At 43.8% G+C, this 27,222-nt stretch overlaps 1 protein-coding gene across 4 annotated transcripts in view; it reads right to left on the reverse strand.

The window, feature by feature from the left end:
- brsk2a (BR serine/threonine kinase 2a) overlaps window positions 1-27,222 on the reverse strand; it is a 545,611-nt gene that overhangs the window by 68,960 nt on the left and 449,429 nt on the right. For all 4 annotated transcript variants that reach the window (XM_046358089.1, XM_046358080.1, XM_046358106.1 and 1 more), the window contains exons 9-10: window positions 24,556-24,587; window positions 270-434 (exon numbers count right to left, since the gene is read on the reverse strand). In XM_046358089.1, coding sequence (XP_046214045.1) covers window positions 270-434; window positions 24,556-24,587 — 197 coding nt within the window. The remainder of the gene's footprint in view (window positions 1-269; window positions 435-24,555; window positions 24,588-27,222) is intronic.

The following is a 27,222-nucleotide window of genomic DNA, read 5'->3' on the forward strand; positions in this document are numbered from 1 at the left end:
CCCTCCCTCCCTCCCTCCCTCCCTCCCTCCCTCCCTCCCTCCCTCCCTCCCTCCCTCCCTCCCTCCCTCCCTCCCTCCCCCTCCCTCCCTCCCTCCCTCCCTCCCCCTCCCTCCCTCCCTCCCGTCTCCCACCTCCATCCTTTCTCACTCCCTCTTCCCCATCCCTTCCATCCATCTTTCCTCACTCTCTCCCGCCCCCCTTTGTTCCACCCTCCTAGCTCCCCTTCCTCCCTCCTCACCCCTCCATCCATCCCTCCTTAACTACTCACTCGTCCGAGAGCAGGTCCTTCATCAGTTTGTTCTTGTCTCTGAAGCAGCCCAGAGAATGCATGCTGTCCAGTACATCCGGATCTATGTCGTCTGTAGAGGGCAGGCTCCGTACAGCCACCTTCCTGGGAACAGGCTGCTCTGGTTCGGGTTCATTCTTACCACCTCTGAGAAAACAGCATAGAGGGTAGTGTTAGTATAGTGGTGTTGCCACTTGGTACGCGGGAGTCCAGAGTGTAATTCCCTGCTCCTTTATGGTTCACCGCATTTGACCAGAGCTGGTCAAAGTGGAGTACTATGTGGGGAATACGGTGCCATTTGGGATGCAAAGCAAACACATTTACATCAATAAGTGATTTACCCGAATACAAAGGTCATGTGCAAAATTAAGATGAGGAAATATTGGAGGACTACGGTCGCATAGTTTCAGTAACTTTCCCAAAATTCCCAGGTTTTCTGGAAATCCCAGTTGGCCAGCTCTCCCGCTATCTCTCTCTGAATGACCTTCTTGATCCAAATCAGTCAGGTTTCAAGACTAGTCATTCAACTGAGACTGCTCTCCTCTGTATCACGGAGGCGCTCCGCACTGCTAAAGCTAACTCTCTCTCCTCTGCTCTCATCCTTCTAGATCTATCGGCTGCCTTCGATACTGTGAACCATCAGATCCTCCTCTCCACCCTCTCCGAGTTGGGCATCTCCGGCGCGGCCCACGCTTGGATTGCGTCCTACCTGACAGGTCGCTCCTACCAGGTGGCGTGGCGAGAATCTGTCTCCTCACCACGCGCTCTCACCACTGGTGTCCCCCAGGGCTCTGTTCTTGGCCCTCTCCTATTCTCGCTATACACCAAGTCACTTGGCTCTGTCATAACCTCACATGGTCTCTCTTATCATTGCTATGCAGACGACACACAATTAATCTTCTCCTTTCCCCTTCTGATGACCAGGTGGCGAATCGCATCTCTGCATGTCTGGCAGACATATCAGTGTGGATGACGGATCACCACCTCAAGCTGAACCTCGGCAAGACGGAGCTGCTCTTCCTCCCGGGGAAGGACTGCCCGTTCCATGATCTCGCCATCACGGTCGACAACTCCATTGTGTCCTCCTCCCAGAGCGCCAAGAACCTTGGCGTGATCCTGGACAACACCCTGTCGTTCTCAACTAACATCAAGGCGGTGGCCCGTTCCTGTAGGTTCATGCTCTACAACATCCGCAGAGTACGACCCTGCCTCACACAGGAAGTGGCGCAGGTCCTAATCCAGGCACTTGTCATCTCCCGTCTGGATTACTGCAACTCGCTGTTGGCTGGGCTCCCTGCCTGTGCCATTAAACCCCTTCAACTCATCCAGAACGCCGCAGCCCGTCTGGTGTTCAACCTTCCCAAGTTCTCTCACGTCACCCCGCTCCTCCGTTCTCTCCACTGGCTTCCAGTTGAAGCTCGCATCCGCTACAAGACCATGGTGCTTGCCTACGGAGCTGTGAGGGGAACGGCACCTCAGTACCTCCAGGCTCTGATCAGGCCCTACACCCAAACAAGGGCACTGCGTTCATCCACCTCTGGCCTGCTCGCCTCCCTACCACTGAGGAAGTACAGCTCCCGCTCAGCCCAGTCAAAACTGTTCGCTGCCCTGGCCCCCCCAATGGTGGAACAAACTCCCTCACGACGCCAGGACAGCGGAGTCAATCACCACCTTCCGGAGACACCTGAAACCCCACCTCTTTAAGGAATACCTAGGATAGGTTAAGTAATCCCTCTCACCCCACCCCCCCCCTAAGTTTTAGATGCTCTATTGTTAAGTGACTGTCCCACTGGATGTCATAAGGTGAATGCACCAATTTGTAAGTCGCTCTGGATAAGAGCGTCTGCTAAATGACTTAAATGTAATGTAAATGTAACTATTTCAAGAATCAGATGAGAATCGGGAATCATTTAACCTTTTCACACGTGAGTTTCAAATATCTCTAATGGTCCCCATTTTTTAAAACCAGATACAAACATACATATACAAACATCAATTTACAGATGCACACAAACAAAGACTACATCTCATTTGCCCAGATCTGCATGCTCACAACCCCATCCCTATTGCCTGCATTATTGTTTTCCACATGGCCTTAAATTGTACCAATTTGTTTTTCTCAGTCTCCCAGGTCATCCATGCTATTTCAATAATAAATCATTTGTTTTTTCCATTGTGTTAATGATGGTGGATTAAATGATTTTTAAGTTTTTAGTATACGTTTTCTCAAGATGAGGGATGAGAAGAGAATCGTCCAGTCCATTGGGTATCTCACTACACCCCCATATGCTATGTCTTGAAATATGCAGACAGACGGATTAAAAGTAAGTTAACATTGTAATACTTCTGACAGCCAACATTCTAGCTCCGCCCACAAGTTTTGGACTTCATAGAATTCCCAGAAGGCATGGGTTATTGAGTCATTGTTCGTTTTACACTTAAAACAAGACCAGATAATCTTGTTTCTCATGGTCTGAGAGTCCTTGAGGTGCCTTTTGGCAGACTCCTCTTTTATGTTCAAGAATGATAATTTGTTTGTGTACATTGACTCTTGCAAGAGAACCACATCTGCTGACTTTAAGTGTTCGAGAACCATATGCTTTTTTTACCCCATCATGGAGCCCATGCACATTCCATGTGATAAGTTGGATTGTGTTGTTCTTTACTTGTATAGAATCAAAGTTAACCTTAAACTGTTCCATCTATTATTGAAGAACTAAGTAAAACATCTTTAGCAGATATGGCATTTGAGAGCGGTGGGCATTCCTTAGAATGGGATCATCATAGTATAAATTCATAGTTATTGTAAACATTACATATATAGAGTGTGGGAATGTGGGCTGAGCAGACATGTATCAAGATACAAAGAAAAACAATATAAAGCAAAGTACATATCTGTACTGCCTTTTTTCGCCTAATGGTACAAAACTAAATACAGTATGTGGATACATACATTGTACATGCATTTGAAGAAAGACCACTTAAGCCACTTAGGTACTGTGGTTGGTTTGTTTTACCTTAAAATTTAAGGTATAGTGGCTAGTAGGGGTGTACTTGGGGTGTAATGGGATGAGTGGAGGCCCCACACACACACCCCAGAAAAGTGTCTGATGTCCTCCCAGTCACTCCATCCCAATTCTAGATTTGTGTAGTTCTGAGTAAAATCTCTAAAGACCAAAAGCCGTAATAAATTACTGAAAACTGGCCTCTGAACCTTCAAAATGCTTAATAAGATGAACCGAGGACACTCAAGGCACAGGGAAGCCTAAATGCATCTCAAACAAAGACACTGAGCCAACTAAGACCATTGAGGATACAACCAACTCTGCCACATTGAAGGCTCTGAATCAACAAACTTTGATGCAGTCAATGGTCAAACAAGCAGTTAAGGAATCCCTGCAGGAACTGCTTTCGGGAGAAATTAAATCACTTAAGGATATGTGTTCTGTGAAAAGTAATTTTGCCATGTATTTATGTCATGTTGGATAAAAACAAGTGGCTGACATAATGGGACAGGACTTGGGACGTGCATCCCTGTTTTGGATCCTCCTGATTTTTGAGAATTTGAGTTCCTACCAGACAAAGCGAGCGGTTGAAGCTATAGACTTCCCGTCTTGTGGGTGGTTACTCTTTTTGTTTATTTTATTGTTAAACCCCAGCTGTCAGAGTTTGTTCAGAAATATGTATAATGGTGCGCAAATATTTTTTCCTGTTTTGTATTGAAGTAGGTGTTTTTTAAATGTAATTTCTTGTTTGTTTTTGTCGTACACTTATCCATACATTCTATATGACAAAGGTTTTTAATGAACCGTGAGCTCATCTTAATGTTGTTAAATTCCCATGGTTTAAATTCCGCTATCAAGTGTACCAAATGCTTAGAATACATCAGATGTAAAAACGTTGATATTGCCCTAATACAAGAAACCCACCTAAAACATTCTGATGTCTATAGAATCCAAAACAGATACTTTAAATGTGTTGCACACTCCTTAGCCACTAACAAAATGAAAGGTGTTTTAATATTATTTGATAGAAAACTGTGTTCAGGTTGAGGCTTCTGATAATGATGATACAGTACGTTTTGTATTTGTAACTATGGTTATAAATCACTCTAAGATGTGTTGTGACTTTACTTTCATTAATCTGATGACTGTTATTTATTTAATCAACTATCAATGTTTAATTGTTACCCGATTAAATGTAACAATGTAACAATGAACTTATTATGATTTGGGGCACAACAGAAGAGGTTGTTTAACTTCTTCGATATAGGGGGCACTCTTAATTTTTGGATAAAAAAACGTTCCCGTTTTAAACAAGATATTTTGTCACGAAAAGATGCTCGACTATGCATATAATTGACAGCTTTGGAAAGAAAACACTGACGTTTCCAATACTGCAAAGATATTATCTGTGAGTGCCACAGAACAGATGCTACAGGCGAAACCAACGTTGAAATTTCAAACAGGAAATGCCTCAGATTTTGGAGGCGCCGTGTTCCAATGTCTCCTTATATGGCTGTGAATGCGCAAGGAATGAGCCTACACTTTCTGTCGTTTCCCCAAGGTGTCTGCAGCATTGTGACGTATTTGTAGGCATATCATTGGAAGATTGACCATAAGAGACTACATTTATCAGGTGCTCGCTTGGTGTCCTCCGTTGCAATTATTGCGTAATCTCCAGCTGCGTGCATTTTTCCATTTGGTTCAGAAGAGAAACCAAACTGCCACAATTTATTTATCATCGAATAGATATGTGAAAAACACCTTGAGGTTTGATTCTAAACAACGTTTGCCATGTTTCTGTCGATATTATGGAGTTAATTTGAACTGAATTTTCGTTTTTTTTTTGTTAGCCAAACATGATGAACAAAATGGAGCGATTTCGCCTACACAAATAATATTTTGGGAAAAACTAAACATTTGCTATCTAACTGAGAGTCTCCTCATTGAAAACATCCGAAGTTCTTCAAAGGTAAATTATTTTCTTTTGAATGCTTTTCTTGTTTTTGTGAAAATGTTGCCTGCTGAATGCTAGGCTTAATGCTATGCTAGCTATCAATACTCTTACACAAATGCTTGTGTAGCCATGGTTGAAAAGCATATTTTGAAAATCTGAGATGACAGTGTTGTTAACAAAAGGCTAAGCTTGTGAGCCAATACATTTATTTCATTTAATTTGCGATTTTCATGAATAGTTAACGTTGCGTTATGCTAATGAGCTTGAGGCTATGATTACGCTCCCGGATACGGGATTGCTCAACGCAAGAAGTTAAAGAGCTACCATCTCCCGAATTAAACTCTATAAGGTATATCTATTTCATCATTAAACAGTCATCTTCTCATCATTCTGAACAGTCAAAACAGTATGACCTGCAAAAACCCCAACCCCAACTCAGTATACACAAATTGGTTTAATTATTTATTTACTAGCTAACTAAATAATAACAGGATAACATACCTATCCCTATTTTTTGACACAACTTTCAGTAAAGTTGAAATTATTTTTATAGTTTAAAATACAGATACAGCCACATCCCCTCAGTCGCTTTGGGAGGTGTCAAAATTGTTTTTGAGGGGAAACTGTACCTTGTTTGCCTCACACTTAATTCAACTCACACTATAAAAGTAGTAGACCTGGAAAAACAGATTGTGCTTGTTGAAAATGAGCATCAACAAACATTAATATCACATGACCAGGCAGAAATTAATGATACGTTTTGGCATTTTTATTCCCAACTATATACGTCAGAGGCGGACCCTGAACATAGTAAGACGACACACATTGGACCTTCCCAAACACTACAGAGAGAAATCTGGATTCCTTGACTCCCCACTTCCTCTTGAAGAACTCAAGAATGTATTAACATCTATGAAAAGAGACAAATCACCATGACTTGATGGTTTCCCTCCTGAGCTGTTTCTTGAAATATGGGATATTGTGGGGCCACTAATTCTTGGTTCTAGCAACCATACATTAAAACATGGAGAATTCCATAGAGACCAAAACACCTAATTGAATATAGTTTTGTTAAAAAAGGGCAAATCTCCCCTAGACTGTAAAAGCTATAGGCCCTTAAAACATTAATACAACAGAACTCAATCTGTCTGCAAAGATACTTGTCATCAGATTGGAACTGCTTGTAGGAAATCTAATTAGCGATGATTAAACTGGGTTTATAAAGGGTCATTTAATTTAATTTCACCTTTTAGTTTGGATGCAGAAAAATCCTTTGATCGGCTAGAATGGAACTATTTATGGTGTGTTTCAGAGTTCTTTGGTTTTGGTAAAGGATTTATCTCCATGTTACAAACATTGTATTCTGCATCCCAAGCAGTTGTCTAAACAGGAAAAATTATATCTAAGACAACGTTCCACAAAACAAGGATGTCCATTATCTCCAATGCTCTTTGCCCTGTCTTTGGAGCCCCTTGCCCAAGCGATTAGATTGAACCTACCTATTTCACCCATCAATATTAAAAGGTACTCTGCATAAATTGTCACTCTATGCCGATGACGTTATTGTATTTCTCAGATCTCAATTTACCTTTCACGGATTCTGAAATGATTTACTCTGTTCGGTTCATTTTCTGGATATACTTACTTTGCGTACTGCATTCTCCAGCACAGTGGCATGAGGCAGACTTTATTTATTTGGGCATATGCATACCCACCAAATTTACAGAGGGAACTATGTAAAACTAAAAGAGGAGATCACCCCTGATTTGCAGAGATGGCCCTATCTTAAAATCTCATTACAAGGTAAGATTTATATGAAAAAAAATGAATGTACTCGGTCGACAAAATTGTATTTCTCTATGTTGTCTCCTCTGACAAAATACTTTGAGGAATTAAAGTCATGACCTCAAAGTTTATTTAGAATGATAAAAAGTCACACATTCGATATGATACTCTTACGCGGTTAAAGGGAATAGGAGGTTTGTTTCTTTGAGATTATAAATTATATTACTGGTCTTTCCAAATAAAATCCTTGAGAGTATTATGCAATGATTATATTGCAGCTTCTTGGAGAGACATAGAGGAAGCACTTGTTGCACTGCATAGATTACATACAAAAACAAATCCGGTATCAAGGTAAAAACAGCATTAAAAAAATGTGGTTAAATTATTTCCAACTCACTACAAATATGGTACTACGCCGAGAAACATTTAGGCAACACTAAGAAGTTCTGTGAATCTTCTTCTATATTGAATAACCATAACCTGCTGACAAACAATAAACCTTTTGTGTACCCATTGTGGGCGGATAAGGGTGTGCATACTTTGCGAGTCATGTATAATGATAAGGGGATAATAACTTTCCAGGGCCTCAAACAAATGCATTCACTTCCAGGCATTTCATGTTTCCTTTACCTACAGTTAAGACCTATGATAAAAGCTTATGGTGTACCATGGGATGCCCCGTTAACATCCCACAAAATGTTTACATGGATATACCCTTCATTAACATCTAAAATGGTCTCTGCCACTTATGAATGCCTGCTGTCTGTTAAATGCTCTACATTGGGTGTCACTCTAGTATGGAACTGCGAAATGCAGGGATTTGGGGCATGAACTGAGATATCATTTGGGAAAATGTATTTGTTACCTCTAAAAACCCAACACACCAGTTTATACATTATAAGCCGTATGAATGCCGTTGAAACACTAATGCACATGTTTTGGGAATGTCCTGTGGTGTCCCAGTTCTGGTAACATGTTTTGGGAATGTCCTGTGGTGTCCCAGTTCTGGTCACATGTTTTGGCAATGTCCTGTGGTGTCCCAGTTCTGGTCACATGTTTTGGGAATATCCTGTGGTGTCCCAGTTCTGGTAACATGTTTTGGGAATGTCCTGTGGTGTCCCAGTTCTGGTCACATGTTCCACAGTTCCTTACAAAAAATATGGGTTTCCCTGTGAACAAAGATGTACCTTTATTTTTGTTCAATGATGACTCTTCATTTGTATTGCAACTGGTTCAGAAAGAAATAATTTATACGGCGTTAAAAAGGTTATGATTAGTGCTTGGATTACCCCTCCAATCCTCTTGACTCAAACATGTTCATCATATTTTCAAGATATTGTTCGTATAGAGCATAGTATAGTATAGTGGCCGTGATAAACAAAGCTTGGGCAAATACAATTGATGCATGGGGATGTATAATGTACATCTCTATCAGATATCAACAACTCTTGACCAAACTATGGACCTACACTACATGGTAAGGGAATGGGGGGATGACATTTTCTTTCCTGAGAATAATATTGTAAACCCTACTTCCTTCCTGTCATATGTGTACTCAATTAATGGACTCCTGACAGTATGTAAATAGTTGTATTGTATATTAGTGTTGTCATGTCAGCTAATATTTGGAATGTAATCCTGCCTTGTATATTTTGTGTAATATGAAATAAAATAAAATGTTGATCGGAAAAATAATAAAGAAACTGTCACAGGGAAGCTCATCTGTGTGCTCGTCATCCTCACCAGGGTCTTGTCCTGACTGCAGTTTGGCGTTGTAACTGACTTCAGTGGGCAAATGCTCTCCTTTTATGGCCACTGGCATATAAGGTGAGACTACACATTTGTGTGCTCTTCACGGATGAATCCCGGTTTCAACTGTACCAGGCAGATGGCCGACAGCGTATGGCGTCGGGTGGGCGAGCAGGTTTGCTGATGTTAACATTGTGAAGAGTGTCCCATGGTTGCGGGGTTTTATGGTATGGGAAGGCATAAGCGACGGACAAATGAACAAAACTGCATTTCATTGATGGTAATTTGAATGCACAGAGATACCGTGACGAGATCCTGAGGCCCATTGTCGTGCCATTCATTCTCCGCCATCACCTTGTGTTTCAATGCACGGCCCATGTCACAAGGATCTGTACACAATTCCTGGAAGCTGAAAATGTCCCAGTTATTCCATGGCCTGCATACTAACCAGACATGTCACCCATTGAGCATGTTTGGGATGCTCTGGATTGATGTGTATGACAGCGTTTTCCAGTTCCCGCTAATATCCAGCAACTTCGCACAGCCACAGTCAACAGACTGATCAACTCTATGTGTCGCGTTGCCTGAGGCAAATGGTGGTCCCACCAGATACTGACTGGTTTTCTCGATCCATGCCTCTACCACGCCTCTTTTAAAGGTATCTGTGACCAACAGATGCATATCCGTATTCCCAGTCATGTGAAATCCATAGATTAGGACCTAACGAATTTCTTACAAATGAAAAAAAAAAAATCCTTATATGAACTGTAAGTTTTAAATTGTTGCATTTATATATTTTTTCAGTGTATTTGGGGACAATAGAATCTAGATTGTATTGGGAGAAGGGGTAAAGAATATTATCTCAACTGTATGTAGCCTTGTATGCTTTTTTCCGCTTCTTCCTCCCCTGAGGGCATAAGGCTCCTCCGATATCAGCTTGATCATGTAGCTGGAAAGGTCTCATTTCCCTTGTCTTCCAGTAGGGACCATATTCTCATATTGTTTTGTCGCATTTGTCTCATTCATTTTTATATCATCCATACATTTGGCTAAAGGACTCTATTAGGACATTTGTCTAATGTGCCCTGCCTAGGGCGATCCTACTTAAATGGTGTGTTGCTTAAGTCCAGGCACCTCACTCTCATAAGGTACGTTTTTTTCCGTTATTCATATCACAAACAACTTTTACCAGTTGAACGTAAACTCAAATATAATACTTGTTTGTATTACAACTTTTCATAAATATTGTATTAAAACATGCAAACGACCCACTAATTCCATTAAATATGTGCATATTTGCATTTCGTGCCAATATATTTTTCTGGAGACTGGATGCCTACATTTTTGAGTTTCAATTTGTTAAGACACTCCAGGACCGGACGTGTCCAGCGCAGATTATGGATTAATACTTAAAAAAAAATCTTAAATACTGTAACGTCGTTCTTCGTTTGTTGAAAGAGAGTCGGACCGACTGGCAGATCCTTGCAGATTGGCAGCTCCTTGCAGACTGGCAGCTCTGATTGCTCCATGCAGGCTGGCAGCACCTTGCAGACTGGCAGCTCCTTGCAGACTGACAGCTCTGGCTGCTCCATGCAGGCTGACAGCTCCTTGCAGACTGACAGCTCCTTGCAGACTGGCAGCTCTGGCTGCATCATGCAGACTGACAGCTCTGGCTGCTTCATGCAGACTGACAGCTCTGGGCTGCTTCATACAGACTGACAGCTCTGGCTGCTTCATGCAGACTGGCAGCTCCTTGCAGACTGGCAGCTCCTTGCAGACTGACAGCTCTGGCTGCTTCATGCAGACTGACATCTCCTTGCAGACTGACAGCTCCTTGCAGACTGGCAGCTCCTTGCAGACTGGCAGCTCCTTGCAGACTGACAGCTCTTTGCAGACTGACAGCTCTGGCTGCTTCATACAGACTGACAGCTCTGACTGCTTCATACAGACTGACAGCTCTGGCTACTTCATGCAGACTGACAGCTCAGGCTGCTCCGAACAGGCAGGAGGCTCCGGCAGCGCTGTAGAGGAGGAAGCGCTGAACAGGTGGGAGACTCCAGCAGTGCTGTAGAGGAGGAAGGCTCTGATAGCGCTGAACAGGCGGGGGACTCCGGTAGCGCAGGAGAGGAGAAAGGCTCTGATAGCATTGAACAGACAGGAGACTCCAGCAACGCTATAGAGTAGGAAGGCTCTGATAGCGCTGAACAGGCGGGAGACTCCGACAGCACAGGAGAGGCGAGGCGCACTGTAGGCCTGATGATGCGTGGTGCTGGCACTGGTGATACTGGATCGAGGACATGCACAGGAAGCCTGGTGCGGGGAGCTGCTACCGGAGGACTGTGGAGGTGGCTCTGGATAGACCGGACCGTGCAGGCGCACTGGAGCTCTTGAGCACCGAGCCTGCCCAACCTTACCTGGCTCAATGCCCACTCTAGCCCGGCCAATACGAAGGGCTGGTATGAACCGCACCGGGCTATGCACCCGCACTGGAAACACTGTGCGCTCCATAGCATAACACGGTGTCTGCCCGGTCTCTCTAGCCCCCCGGTAAGCACAGAGAGTTTGCGCAGGTCTCCTACCTGGCATAGCCATACTCCCTGTAAGCCTCCCCCAATACATTTTTGTGGCTGACTCTCAGGCTTCCATCCGCGTCGCCGTGCTGCCTCCTCATACCAGCGCCTCTCCGCTTTTACCGCCTCCAGTTCTTCCTTGGGACGGCGATATTCTCCAGGCTGAGCCCAGGGTCCTTTTCCGTCTAATATCTCCTCCCATGTCCAGAAGTCCTTAGATCGCTGCTCCTCACGATTAACAGGGAGTTGGCTCAGGTCTGACTCCTGACTCAGCCACTCTCCCTCTGAGCCCCCCAATACATTTTTGGGGCTGCTTTTCGGGCTTCCTTACCAACCGTGTTTTTCTCTTCGACTCCATTCTCCTATAGCCCTCTTCGAACTGCGCCAGCGAATCCCAGGCGGGAGCCGGTACTCTCTCTGGGTCGACCGCCCACCTGTCTATTTCTTCCCACGTCGTATACTCCATACCTCTGCTGTCCATAACGTCCTCATAACAACGTCTCTCAGCTCTCGTAAGTGCCTCCTTTTGCTGCTCCTGCTGTCGCTGCCTGTAACCACGCCACTCGGTCCGTGTGTGGTGGGTGATTCTGTAACGTCGTTCTTCGTTTGTTGAAAGAGAGTCGGACCGAAATGCAGCGTGATGGTTACTCATGTCTTTAATGAATGAAATGACGATACATGACCATAACATATACAAATACAAAACAACAAACGGAACGTGAAACCTAATTACAGCCTGTCTGGTGAACAACTACACAGAGACAGGAACAATCACTCACGAAATACAAAGTGAAACCCAGGCTACCTAAATACGGTTCCCAATCAGAGACAACGAGAATCACCTGACTCTGATTGAGAACCGCCTCAGGCAACCAAGCCTATGCAACACCCCTACTCAGCCACAATCCCAATAACTACAAAACCCCAATACGAAATACTACAAAATAAACCCATGTCACACCCTGGCCTGAACAAATAATTAAAGAAAACACAAAAAACTAAGACCAAGGCGTGACAAATACTAAAGACATGCAAGTAAAATGCATTGTTTGAGCATTTTTTCAAAGAAAATGTTATCTAGAATAAAAAATTATAACATATCAACAATCCCCTGTGGGTAAGTCTGGAGAAAATACCTAAGGATAACCACACAATATTTGCTGAATGCAGATGCTTCTGAAGCTGAGAAAAACGAGTTGGCGTTGTGTGTCACGACTTCCGTCGAAGTCGGTCCCTCTCCTTGTTCTGGCGGCGGTCGGCGGTCGACGTCACCGGCTTTCTAGCTACTGCCGATCCATTTTTCATTTTCCATTTGTTCTGTATTTGTCTTTCACACCTGGCTTCACTCAACCAATTACTTGTTTATTATTTAACCCTCTGTTCCCCATGTTTGGTTTGCGAGTGATTGTTCTTTGTTCTTTGTTCCTCGTTATGTTGCTGTGTATTTTTTATATTTTGAGTAAAATACGTTGATTACTCAATTCTGTTGTCCTGCGCCTGACTCTCTCCACCAGCTACACACACAGGACCATTACAGTGTGGGACTGTTGGGAAATGGCAATTAAAGACAAGTACACTGAATTTATAGTGCCAAACGCCTAATTAGACCCAATCACCATCTCTTTAAAATAAATTACTAAATATAGTCCAGTTTGTAACACTCTATGAAATGGGCTTTTACATTATGCGCAATTAAATGCAGTGAGCTTTAAAAAGATTGATGAATGTCCATTTTAAAGTGGTTAAAATTCGTAAAAATGTTAATGACTAGTGTGATAAAATAAAGAAAATGTGCTTTTTGAAAATAATGGACCAAAACACCAACAAATCGATGTTGATTACTTATAAGGTCATAAGGCCCAGAGGCATCAGCTTAGGGAGGCCTACAGGGCTGACCTGTAGACCTCTGGGGAAGCAGTTAGGGAAGCAGAAGCTGTAACAGTTATAGGGTCTCAGGAACCTACGCTAGCAGACCAAAGATTGGTATTAACTCAGGCCCAACACTAGAGATTCTAGTATAAGTCCTCATTACATCCACCATTGCATGTGTGTGCTTACGAAAGTAGTAAGAGCACATGCCACGGACAATGAAACCAAGGATCATGGTAGCATTCAAAATACTGTCAGGCATTGTCCATGAGCGGGACTGATTATCAGGCCGTCATTAAGAAGAATAAGATCAACGACCATCTGTCCCTCAAAGAATTTGGTCTTGAGCAGTAGGTTCAAGAGTGCGCTTCGCATCGCTTCGAAATTTCAATCTCTGTGTTCTGCCTATCCCTGGGGAGCTGGTACAGCGCTAGGTCTTCTATGTGGACAATTAGTCCCTCTGGCTCATTAACAAAGACTGTCTAGTTTGGAATGGCATGTTGGGTGATTGAATCATGACGGTCCTACAGGAGGTCATGGAAGTGGAGGTGCAGTGAAGGCTGCTGAGGAGAGGAGAGCTCCTTATAATGTCTGGAACGGAACAAATGGAATGGTATCAAACAGATAGAGACCATGTATTTGATACCCTTCCACCTATACTCTAGCCATTACCATGAGCCCGTCCTCCCCAATTAAGGTGCCACCAACCTTCTGTGCGGAGGTGAATGGTGTGTTAACAAGCCACATGTCTCTACCATCTCCACCTAAATGGTGGTCACATGGTTGTCAGTCTTGCACGGCAGTGCTCATCACTGGCTAAGGGTTTAAGAATAGTGTCTTGGAAATTCTTTCCCACATGTTGCAACCTAAGTGACTGGGCCTTCAGCTGTTGTTGGATTAGGGCCAGCTCATCTGTTAGTTCTCTAACATTCTTTTTGACAGTGGCCAGACTGACTGTATTGATGGCAGTGGTACCTAAAAAGAGGAGTTTCCCTACCGCTGCCCCTATTGAGAGTAAAGCTCCAAACAATCGCGTTTGGGCTCTGCTAATCCTGGTGAATTTTTAAAGTTGTGCCAACATGTGATCGATGTCTAGCAGGGCATGCTTAAAAGACAAATCCACCCAAAACCACTCATTCCTTTAATTTAAAGTGCCAAATAACACCAATATGTGAGAACAATATTGTTTGTGAACAAATGTTTCATTTTAGCATTACAATAAGGTTGGTAGCAATATGAAAAATTGTTGTAGCTCAAGTCGACCACAAAATCCACAATGCAATGCTCTTTCTACGGACTGGCTGGCTAGCTAGCAAGCAAACGTAGCTACACACAATAATGCCAAAGTCAATATCAGCATGTAAAGTAGCTAGTTGACTGTAAAATCGCCTAAACAATCCCACCATGTTCAATCGACAGATTGATGTGCCTCACAGAGTGGAGCCTGATATTCGCATCGGCAAATATACTTTTGAGGATATGGGAAACATTGCCCATGCTACGCCAATGGGCCGCACGGTGCATACTGAGCGATTCTGGGACAAGGAGCGCTCTTCTTCAAGGAGTGAATGGGAATCTATTAGGTGCTAGCTGAAAAACACAACATTAGCACAGATTTCGTCAACAAGAAGTACAACATTACAAATCTTTTCAGAGATCTGACATAATTAATTAACTTAACTTGTAATATCCTATAACTTTGAAATCGTGACATTATGTATTTTCAAGGAAAATAGGCATGTTTCACAACATATACACTGACTATGAGAAGATCTATCTGGGGGATAGGGCTGCTAAGCTAATAGTCACGCAATCTCTTCTCATAGTCAGTGTATATGTTGAGAAACATGCCTATTTTCCCCTTAAAGATAGTGCCGACAGAGAGGGCAGTCTCGCTTCTAGTCCTTAGGAAACTTTGCAGTATTTAGTTTTTTTTAATGTATTATTTCTTACATTGTTAGCCCAGAAAATCTTAAGGGTTATTATATACAGCCGGGAAGAACTATTGGATATCAGAGCGATGTCAACTTACAAGCACTACAACCAGGAATATGACTTTCCTGAAGCGGATTCTTTGTCTGCACCACCCAGGGCATTTGAACTGATTCCAGAGGCCTACCAAAAACTACCCCGCCGGAGAAGAGGGAGACAGAACGAACGGTCTTCTGGTCAGACTTCGTATGCGCGCACACCACCCACACCACCCATTACTCGCTAATGTCCCATCTCTAGACAACAAGGTAGACCAAATTAGGGCAAGGGTTGCTTTCCATAGAGACATCAGGGATTGTAACATACTCAGTTTCACAGAAACATGGCTCTCTCGGGATATGCTGTCGGAGTCAGTATAGCCACCTGGATTCTCAGTGTGTCACACCGACAGGAATAAGCATATGTCAGGGAAGAAGAAGAAGGGTGTATGTTTCATGATTAAACACTCATTGTGTAATTGTAACAACATACAGGAACTCAAGTATTTTTGTCCACCTGACCTAGAATTCCTCACAATCAAATGTCGACCGTATTATCTCCCAAGAGAATTCTCTTTACTTATTGTCACAGCCGTGTATATCCCCCCTCAAGCTGATACCACGACGGCCCTCAAGGAACTTCACTGGACATTTTGCAAACTGGAATCCATAGATCCTGAGGCTGCATTTATTGCAGCTGGGGATTTTAACAAAGCAAATTTGAGAACAAGGCTACCTAAATTCTATCAGCACATCGACTGTAACACTCGCGCTTGAAAAAAACTGGACCACAGTTACTATAACTTCCGCAATGCATATAAGGCCCTCCCCGCCCTTCTTTCTGCAAATCTGACCATTAGTTCATTTTGCTCCTCCCTTCCTATAGGCAGAAACTCAAACAGGAAGTTCTCGGACTAAGGACTATTCTGGTCTGACCAATCGGAATCCACGCTTCAAGATTGTTTTGATCACAAAGACTGGGATATGTTCCGGGTAGCCTCAGAGAATAATATTGATGTTTCCTCTGATTCGGTGAGTGAGTTTATAAGGAAGTGTATAGGAGATGTTGTACCCACTGTGACTATTAAAACCTACCCTAACCAGAAATAGTGGACAGATGGCGGCATTCGCGCAAAACTGAAAGTGAAAACTACTGAATTTAACCATGGAAAGGTGACTGGGAATATGGCCGAATACAAACAGTGTAGTTATTCTCTCTGCAAGGCAATCAAACAAGTGAAATGCCAGTAAAGAGACAAAGTGGATTCGCAATTCAACGGCTCAGACACAAGACATATGTGGAAGGATCTACAGACAGTAACAGACTACAAAAGAAAAACCAGCCCCGTCAAGGACACCGACGTCTTGCTTCCAGACAAACTAAACACCTTCTTTGCCCGCTTTGAGGATAATACAGTGCCACCGACACGGCCCGCTAAAAAGGACTGTGGGCTCTCTTTCTCCAAGGCCAAAGTGAGTAAGACATGTAAATGTGTTAACCCTCGCAATGCTGCCGGCCCAAACGCCAGCATAGCCGCATCCTCAGAGCATGTGCAGACCAGCTAGCTGGTGTGTTAATGGATATATTCAATCTCTCCCTATCCCAGTCTGCTGTCCCCACATGCTTCAAGATGGCAACCATTGTTCCTGTACTCAAGAATGCAAAGGTAATTGAACTTCTGTCATCATGAAGAACATTCAGAGACAAGTCAAGGATCATATCACCTCCACCTTACATATCACCCTAGACCCACTTCAATATGCTTACTGCCCCAATAGGTCCACAGATGACGCAATCACCATCACACTGCCCTATCCCATCTGGACAAGAATAATTCCTATGCAAGAATGCTGTTCATTGACTAAAGGTCAGCATTCAACATCATAGTACCCTCGAAGCTCATCATTGAACTTGAGGCCCTGGGTCTCAACTCCGTCCTGCGCAATTGGGTCCTGGACTTCCCTCCTGTACTGCCTGTTCACCCATGACTGTGTGGCCATGCACACCGCCAACTCAATCAAGTTTGCAGACGACACAACAGTATTAGACTTCATTGCCAAAAATGACGAGACAGGTGAGGGCTCTCGGAGTTGGTGTCAGGAAAATAACATCTCACTCAACATCATCAACACAAAGGAGATGATTATGGACTTCAGGAAACAGCAGAGTGAGCACGCCCCTATCCAAATTGACGGTACAGCAGTGGAGAAGGTGGATGGTTTTAAGTTCCTCGGCATACACATCACTGACAAACTGAAATGGTCCACCCACACAGACAGTGTGGTGAAGAACCTCAGGAGGCTGAAGAAAGAAATTTGTCTTGTCATCTAAAACCCTCACAAACCTTTACAGATGCACAATTGAGAGCATCCTGTCGGGTTGTATCACCGCCTGGCACAGCAACTGTACCACCCACAACTGCAAGGCTCTCCAGAGTGTGGTGCGGTCCTACACCTACCTAGCCGATGTTACAGGAAGGCCAAAAAGATCATCAAGGACAACAACCACCCGAGCCACTGCCTGTTCACCCCGCTACCATCCAGAAGGTGAGGTCAATACAGGTGCATCAAAGCTGGGACCGAGAGACTGAAAAACAATTTCTATCTCAAAGGCCATCAGACTGTTAAATAGCCAACACTAGCACAGAGAGGCTGCTGCCTACATAAATACTTGAAATCATTGGCCACTTTAATAAATGGAACACTAGTCACTTTAATAATGCCACTTTAATAAAGTTTACATATCTTGCATTACTCATCTCATATGTATATACTCTATTCTATAATATCTATTGCATCTTAGCCTATGCCGCTCTGTCACTGCTCATCCATATTCCATTCCTTTACTTAGATCTGTATGTATTAGGTATTTGTTGTGGAATTGTTAGATATTACTTTTTAGATATCGCTGCACTGTCGGAACTAGAAGCACAAGCATATCACTACACTCGCAATAACCTCTGCTAACCGTGTGTATGTGACCAATACCATTTGATTTGATTTGAGCAACCGTGTGACGCAGCATGACAACGTTAATGCGATTGGTCAACTGTCTGCTGGGTGGTGCGTTATACATTCCTTCATTCAGTGGATTCCTATCTCCTTTCCACAACATCTCTGGCAACTGCACCATGCAATGCACCCTGGACTGAAGAGGCAGACAAATATGAAAAATGTGCTAGACCCTCCTTTAAATAAAACATTTCTCGAGGTAGGAATATTGCAAAAATATGGTCCATGGCTCATTCGAAAAAATACACCCTCCCGTTAAGGCATATGCCGGTATTGAAATCCGACATGTATGATAGATGTTTTCGCTATCTAAAAGTCATCCTATTAACTTCCAGTGTAGTGAGAGCGACTAACACAGTGCCATGTCATACTGGACGGATTTCTGCCTGCTTGAACACCAATAACCCAGATACACATGAAAACATGAAATGACCCAGGAAATAGATAGAACATCACGCAGAGATGCACACAAACAATATAACATTCAAAAAGGGTGAACCTTTAACTGCTTGTCCGGTCCAATCAGTCCCAGCCCAACTCAAGTGTGCGCTGGGGGGAATGTGTTTGCGGTACACGTTCTCAGCATCTAGGCAGATGTACACTCTCTGGTTCGCAGCGCAGGAAGATATCCACTGGGGATCCGCTTGTTAGTACATATGGTTGTGGTCGCATCTGCACGTCGCTCCAACGGGTAGTATAACTTTTTCATTATATTTCATTATATCATTATATCACAACGGTTTGATTTGTCTTATCTTAGCAATTTCTTCTCAGCTAGCTACATAGCCGTCTTTGTATCAAAGATAATTGCGTAATTATCGTATTTCGCCGTCCTAACGTAGTCTTCACTAGCCAGCTAGCTAACGTCCACTGATTAGCTGCACTGGGAAAACTATTACACTCAACTGAACGACTTGATTAGTGTAGTGTTAGCTAGCTACATAGCTGTCTTTACTGTCTTCGTATCTTCGTATCCACGATAATTGTGTAGTTTAGGTTTAGAGTGTGTAGTCTTAGAGTGATTATCTTAATTTACCGAGGTCAGCTAGCCAGCTATTTGTCGTCCTTAACGTAGGTGACTCTGCTAGCTAGCCAACAGCTAGCCAACGCTAGCCAACGTCTTCTGTATAGAACTCAACTACCCGGTCGCACTCACAGGTAGTATCACATTTTCACTTCATTTCATTACAGTACAACGGTTTGATTTGTTTGATCGTAGCTAGCTACTTAGCTAGCTACATAGCCGTCTTTGTATCAAAGATAATTGTGTAGTCTAGAGCGATTTTCTAGGTTCGCTAGCCATCTATTGTCGTTCTTTTAACGCAACGTAACGTAATCAACACTGCTAGCTAGCCTGCTAGCCCCCGAATAGCAACACTGCAGAAACTATTACACTCAACGGAACGACTTGATTAGTGTAGTGTCAACAACGCACCCACTGCCAGCTGGCCTACTTCAGCAGTACTGTATCATTTTCATCATTTTTTTTCATTTTAGTCAATAAGATTCTTGCTACGTAGCTTAACTTTCTGAACATTCGAGACGTGTAGTCCACTTGTCATTCCAATCTCCTTTGCATTAGCGTAGCCTCTTCTGTAGCCTGTCAACTATGTGTCTGTTTATCCCTGTTCTCTCCTCTCTGCACAGACCATACAAACGCTCCTCACCGCGTGGCCGCGGCCACCCTACTCTGGTGGTCCCAGCGCGCACGACCCACGTGGAGTTCCAGGTCTCCGGTAGCCTCTGGAACTGCCAATCTGCGGTCAACAAGGCAGAGTTCATCTCAGCCTATGCCTCCCTCCAGTCCCTCGACTTCTTGGCACTGACGGAAACATGGATCACCACAGACAACACTGCTACTCCTACTGCTCTCTCTTCGTCCGCCCACGTGTTCTCGCACACCCCGAGAGCGTCTGGTCAGCGGGGTGGTGGCACCGGGATCCTCATCTCTCCCAAGTGGTCATTCTCTCTTTCTCCCCTTACCCATCTGTCTATCGCCTCCTTTGAATTCCATGCTGTCACAGTTACTAGCCCTTTCAAGCTTAACATCCTTATCATTTATCGCCCTCCAGGTTCCCTCGGAGAGTTCATCAATGAGCTTGATGCCTTGATAAGCTCCTTTCCTGAGGACGGCTCACCTCTCACAGTTCTGGGCGACTTTAACCTCCCCACGTCTACCTTTGACTCTTTCCTCTCTGCCTCCTTCTTTCCACTCCTCTCCTCTTTTGACCTCACCCTCTCACCTTCCCCCCTACTCACAAGGCAGGCAATACGCTCGACCTCATCTTTACTAGATGCTGTTCTTCCACTAACCTCATTGCAACTCCCCTCCAAGTCTCCGACCACTGCCTTGTATCCTTTTCCCTCTCGCTCTCATCCAACTCCTCCCACACTGCCCCTACTCGGATGGTATCGCGCCGTCCCAACCTTCGCTCTCTCTCCCCCGCTACTCTCTCCTCTTCCATCCTATCATCTCTTCCCTCCGCTCAAACCTTCTCCCACCTATCTCCTGATTCTGCCTCCTCAACCCTCCTCTCCTCCCTCTCTGCATCCCTTGACTCTCTATGTCTCCTATCCTCCAGGCCGGCTCGGTCCTCCCCTCCCGCTCCGTGGCTCGATGACTCATTGCGAGCTCACAGAACAGGGCTCCGGGCAGCCGAGCGGAAATGGAGGAAAACTCGCCTCCCTGCGGACCTGGCATCCTTTCACTCCCTCCTCTCTACATTTTCCTCCTCTGTCTCTGCTGCTAAAGCCACTTTCTACCACGCTAAATTCCAAGCATCTGCCTCTAACCCTAGGAAGCTCTTTGCCACCTTCTCCTCCCTCCTGAATCCTCCGCCCCCTCCCCCCTCCTCCCTCTCTGCAGATGACTTCGTCAACCATTTTGAAAAGAAGGTCGACGACATCCGATCCTCGTTTGCTAAGTCAAACGACACCGCTGGTTCTGCTCACACTGCCCTACCCTGTGCTCTGACCTCTTTCTCCCCTCTCTCTCCAGATGAAATCTCGCGTCTTGTGACGGCCGGCCGCCCAACAACCTGCCCGCTTGACCCTATCCCCTCCTCTCTTCTCCAGACCATTTCCGGAGACCTTCTCCCTTACCTCACCTCGCTCATCAACTCATCCCTGACCGTTGGCTACGTCCCTTCCGTCTTCAAGAGAGCGAGAGTTGCACCCCTTCTGAAAAAACCTACACTCGATCCCTCCGATGTCAACAATTACAGACCAGTATCCCTTCTTTCTTTTCTCTCCAAAACTATTGAACGTGCCGTCCTTGGCCAGCTCTCCCGCTATCTCTCTCTGAATGACCTTCTTGATCCAAATCAGTCAGGTTTCAAGACTAGTCATTCAACTGAGACTGCTGCTCTCCTCTGTATCACGGAGGCGCTCCGCACTGCTAAAGCTAACTCTCTCTCCTCTGCTCTCATCCTTCTAGATCTATCGGCTGCCTTCGATACTGTGAACCATCAGATCCTCCTCTCCACCCTCTCCGAGTTGGGCATCTCCGGCGCGGCCCACGCTTGGATTGCGTCCTACCTGACAGGTCGCTCCTAACAGGTGGCGTGGCGAGAATCTGTCTCCTCACCACGCGCTCTCACCACTGGTGTCCCCCAGGGCTCTGTTCTTGGCCCTCTCCTATTCTCGCTATACACCAAGTCACTTGGCTCTGTCATAACCTCACATGGTCTCTCTTATCATTGCTATGCAGACGACACACAATTAATCTTCTCCTTTCCCCCTTCTGATGACCAGGTGGCGAATCGCATCTCTGCATGTCTGGCAGACATATCAGTGTGGATGACGGATCACCACCTCAAGCTGAACCTCGGCAAGACGGAGCTGCTCTTCCTCCCGGGGAAGGACTGCCCGTTCCATGATCTCGCCATCACGGTTGACAACTCCATTGTGTCCTCCTCCCAGAGCGCCAAGAACCTTGGCGTGATCCTGGACAACACCCTGTCGTTCTCAACTAACATCAAGGCGGTGGCCCGTTCCTGTAGGTTCATGCTCTACAACATCCGCAGAGTACGACCCTGCCTCACACAGGAAGCGGCACAGGTCCTAATCCAGGCACTTGTCATCTCCCGTCTGGATTACTGCAACTCGCTGTTGGCTGGGCTCCCTGCCTGTGCCATTAAACCCCTTCAACTCATCCAGAACGCCGCAGCCCGTCTGGTGTTCAACCTTCCCAAGTTCTCTCACGTCACCCCGCTCCTCCGTTCTCTCCACTGGCTTCCAGTTGAAGCTCGCATCCGCTACAAGACCATGGTGCTTGCCTACGGAGCTGTGAGGGGAACGGCACCTCAGTACCTCCAGGCTCTGATCAGGCCCTACACCCAAACAAGGGCACTGCGTTCATCCACCTCTGGCCTGCTCGCCTCCCTACCACTGAGGAAGTACAGCTCCCGCTCAGCCCAGTCAAAACTGTTCGCTGCCCTGGCCCCCCAATGGTGGAACAAACTCCCTCACGACGCCAGGACAGCGGAGTCAATCACCACCTTCCGGAGACACCTGAAACCCCACCTCTTTAAGGAATACCTAGGATAGGTTAAGTAATCCCTCTCACCCCACCCCCCCTAAGTTTTAGATGCTCTATTGTTAAGTGACTGTCCCACTGGATGTCATAAGGTGAATGCACCAATTTGTAAGTCGCTCTGGATAAGAGCGTCTGCTAAATGACTTAAATGTAAATGTAAATGTTTGGATTCGACAAGGACACAGAGTGCAAGGATCAGCCAAAGGAATCCCATCCTAATCTGGATTGAATTCCAGGGATAAAATACACTCTTGCGTTTTAAGGGTTCTCTTTTGTTAGGGTGCTCACCATGCTCAAAGGGATATTCAATGTCTGCTTTTTATAGGTGCCCTTCTTTGTGGCAGGTAGCCCAGTGGTTAGAGCGTTGGACCAGTAACTGAAAGGTTGCTGGATCAAATCCCCGAGGTTGACAAGGTAAAAATCTGTCGTTCTACCCCTGAACAAGGCAGTTAACCCACTGTTCACCGGTAGGGTGTCATTGTAAATTTGTTCTTAACTGACTTGCCTAGTTAAAAAAAAACACAAAATAAAAATTGAGAGACATTGGACCATACGTCATGTGACTTGTTAAGCAAATTTTGCCTCCTGAACTTATTTAGGCTTGCAATAACAACGTGGTTGAATACTCATTGACTCAAGACATTTAATCTTTTCATTTGTAATTCATTTTTAAACATTTCGACAAACATAATTCCACTTTGACATTATCGGATATTGTGTGTCGGCCAGTGACACAAAATCTCAGTTGAATCCATTTTAAATTCAGGCTGTAGCACAACAAAACGTGGAAGAAGTCAATGGGTGTGAACACTTTCTGAAGGCTCTGTATGGTGTTAGAATTTTGATATCACAAACAGAATTAGCGTCATTTTTGGAAACAAACATTTCCGCCACACCCCTCATTCACCGCCAGTCATTAACTTTCATTTATCTTCCTACAGAGTCACATTCAGGTAAGACATTTTGATTCCTATATGGTATCAGAAACAGCAAATTCTGAGGTTTCCAAAACACTTACCTTCATCAAGTAACTCTCGAAATTAAAGAAATTAACTCTATTTAAAAACTTTTTCCAAGATGAACCGCTGTTCCATGCCCTCCACATCTGAGGCAGCAGATTGCCTACAGTAACATAAACGTATAAAAATGCCAATATGTTCTATGATTTTTTTTTTTACACAAGACCTTTAGAAACACAAGCAAAATATTATTTTTCTGATCGCATAAATGAAACGTATATATTAGACTGTTCCAATGTTGCAGTCAAAGTGACTGTTCATTTCCTCAAAATGGGGTCCCTTGAGGCCCGGCTTCTCTAGTGTTTCTTTCTTTCTCTCTATCTCTCCTCTGCTCTCTCTCCCCATTATCCTCTCTCTCTCTCTCTCTCTCTCTCTCTCTCTCTCTCTCTCTCTCTCTCTCTCTCTCTCTCTCTCTCTCTCTCTCTCTCTCTCTCTCTCTCTCTCTCTCTCTCTCTCTCTCTCCCTCGCCCTCTCCCTCTCCCTCCCTCCGAAGCCAGTAGATGTGTTGGATCTCTGTCCTTGCTGCTGATATGGCGAGGCCATTCATCAGAAAAGACGCACACACACGCGCAAAAGCACTCACACAAAAACAAACTTTTCTCTAATGCGCGCTTCCCGCTCCCTTGCTTCCTCCTCTTAACCCAGACCAACTGAGACATCCCTCCCTCCCATCACCATCGCCTCCCCACCTTTGACTACTTTTATCCAATTTATCCTAACTCTTCCTTTGTCCCTTTGAAATCCCGAATCACAGAGAGAACATTAGGATGAAAAGAAAGAAAAGAAAAGTACACTCACATGTACCAGTTGTGCTTCTGAATATGTTCTAACTGTAGGAGAGAAAGAAAGGAGAAATGTAAACACACAAGCCATTTACACATACACAAGCCATTTGCACATACACAAGTCTGGTCATTTTCATCCGGGTACCCAGTAGCAAAATACTTTAAAACGTTTTGGAAAAATAAAATGTGCATTTCTTATTGGACAAGTAGCTCCCTGTTTCAGACTGTTGCCTAAAAAAACACTACCCATTTCATGAGTAATTAAACAAAATTATCACAACATTATCGATTTTAAAAGACAATACAATATTAAAGTTTTTCTCAATTGCTAAAACACTAAAACCCATTGACTGAACAAAGACTCATTTAGCTAATTATGCAGTCTGTTGTCAATACCTTAAACCATTTCACATGGTAAAACACAATTTGCAGATCTCACTTAGACTTTTCAGCAAAACTCTAAACACATTCTCATTCTCAAAACACATTCTGCACTCTAATGCACATGTCATCCATACTGGTAAACACAAGTGGCAACAATCAAATACAAATAGAGAACATATGTCATTGATTGAACACAACCACTCAAAATTGATTTAACCTGTTTGAAATGATGCGACACAACCAATATAAGCCAGTTCAGAGATCAAACAGGTTGTTGAAGGTGGGAAGGTGAAAGTCTGAGAATGGATACTGTAGTACAGTGCAGTAGGCTGTATACTGTACAATGGGCACATTTTATGGCCCTTAAAAGTGTGCTTTCCATTTATTAACAGTACTGACTGCTCAATAGAGTTAGACTGGTTGCAGGTTCAGGACAAATTTGTGAGATGCAGGGTACAGTACTGTAAAAATAGGGCTACAAGGAGGAGGAAGAACAAAAAACAAATTGCAAAGAGCAAAGCAGAGTAGTCATTTCTGATCAATTTTGAGCTACTATAATAGAACATGTTTTCGTTCATCAAAAGACAATGATGGAAAAATATGAATATTTTTTTAGATTAAAATTGTACTTCTCCCTGAGAATTGTATGTTTTGAACAATGTGTTTTCTATTTTTCGGTGTATTGTTTACTGACTGCTTGAGAGTGTATATCATTTTTATCACTTTGTTTATGATTTGAGAGCAGTGTTTGATTTTGAACACAGGTAAAACTGTTTTGAGGTGAATGTTTCATTTTGCAAGAGGAGTCAGAGGTTTGTAAATAGTGCTTGAAGATGAGGTTTTGTGTTTAACGTTTTCAGGAAATGGAGCAAGGTTTCAGAAATTGTGTTTTAGCAATTGAGAAAAACTGTAATATTAAACAGTAATACAATATGGGAGATGGCAGGTCTCTTGATCTATCCCAGCCCTACAGCTATATATAAATAAATAAGAGAGAGAGAGAGAGAGAGAGAGAGAGAGAGAGAGAGAGAGAGAGAGAGAGAGAGAAATGAAGTCAGACCAGAGCATTATACACAGTCATACACACTGCTTTAACCCTGCCAAGCCCTCTGGCTCAAAGGTGGTCTCTATTTCTCTCTCTCTCTCTCTCTCTGCGCTGGTGAGCAGTGCCATGAGTTGGCCTCTGCCCAGTACCCCGTGGGCAGAAAGACTACAGCTCATTGTCTGAGAGGACCATGAGAAAGAGATAAACAGAGAAGAAAACAATAAAAAGAAAAGACAACCCATAGAATGAACCCAAGGTGTGACCGGTGCAGTGGACTATGAATGTCATTGTCAATATAAATTGCTTTTTCATCTGATTCTCTGTGCCCTTATAGCAATTGCTGCTGCCATAGACTTTATTAAAGAGGACATAGAATAGCAAGTTGCTATATTGAACTAAGGTTTCAGATCAAGGAACCTATGAAGTAATCTCTCAAGGAACTTGTTGCTTTCCCTCACAAAGTGATCGAATCCAAATATTTGTGAGTGTGTGTGTGCATGTGCGTGTGGGAGAGCGAACGAGAGAGAGTCTCAATGTTGAAGCACAAAGACAATCCCCTGAGAGGTGAATTGACAGTGCCTTTTTATGGCCCCTCTGGAAGTATAGTCTTCTTGAATTTACATACGTTGAGTACGTGATTGAGCATCTGGGTTCATTTGATTAACTGATTGATATGACCCTGCATTTCAAACTGAAATATTGTGTATGTGTGTGTGGCTGCTAATTCTCCTGTCGTCTTGATGAGGGTATTATTCCACCCATGATGAACCACTCTATGTTATGATATTCTAATAAGTCTGGAAGTCATACACACACACTTCATTTGGGTGTACAGGCGGACAGGATGAGATGATTGGAAGAGACGCTAGGATGTTTGCTTCAGGGCCAATTTAGATCATTTTAAATATACTTAAATCTAACTTCATTCGTATATTTTGTATATATTTAAGTACCGTATATCTTAGCTATAGGACAGACACTTCAGAACAAACTTCTTTCAGATTTCGGGGATGGACTATCTGCTGTTCCATGTAGTGAATACGTTGCTCATTGCATTTGTATGGGCTGTTTTGCAGTAAGGTCAAAAAATAAACTTCAGCTGCAGAAAAGGAGGCTGGGTAATATACATTTTTTTGCACATGAGTTTTGAAAGTATACTTGAAGTATATTTTGTGGACATTTAAGTTAAATATACTTCTTTTTTAAAGTACACTTAAATAAAAAAAAATGGAGATATGAAAAGTATACTCT

This window comes from Oncorhynchus gorbuscha, linkage group LG01 (assembly GCF_021184085.1).
Source record: "Oncorhynchus gorbuscha isolate QuinsamMale2020 ecotype Even-year linkage group LG01, OgorEven_v1.0, whole genome shotgun sequence".
NCBI lineage: Eukaryota > Metazoa > Chordata > Actinopteri > Salmoniformes > Salmonidae > Oncorhynchus > Oncorhynchus gorbuscha.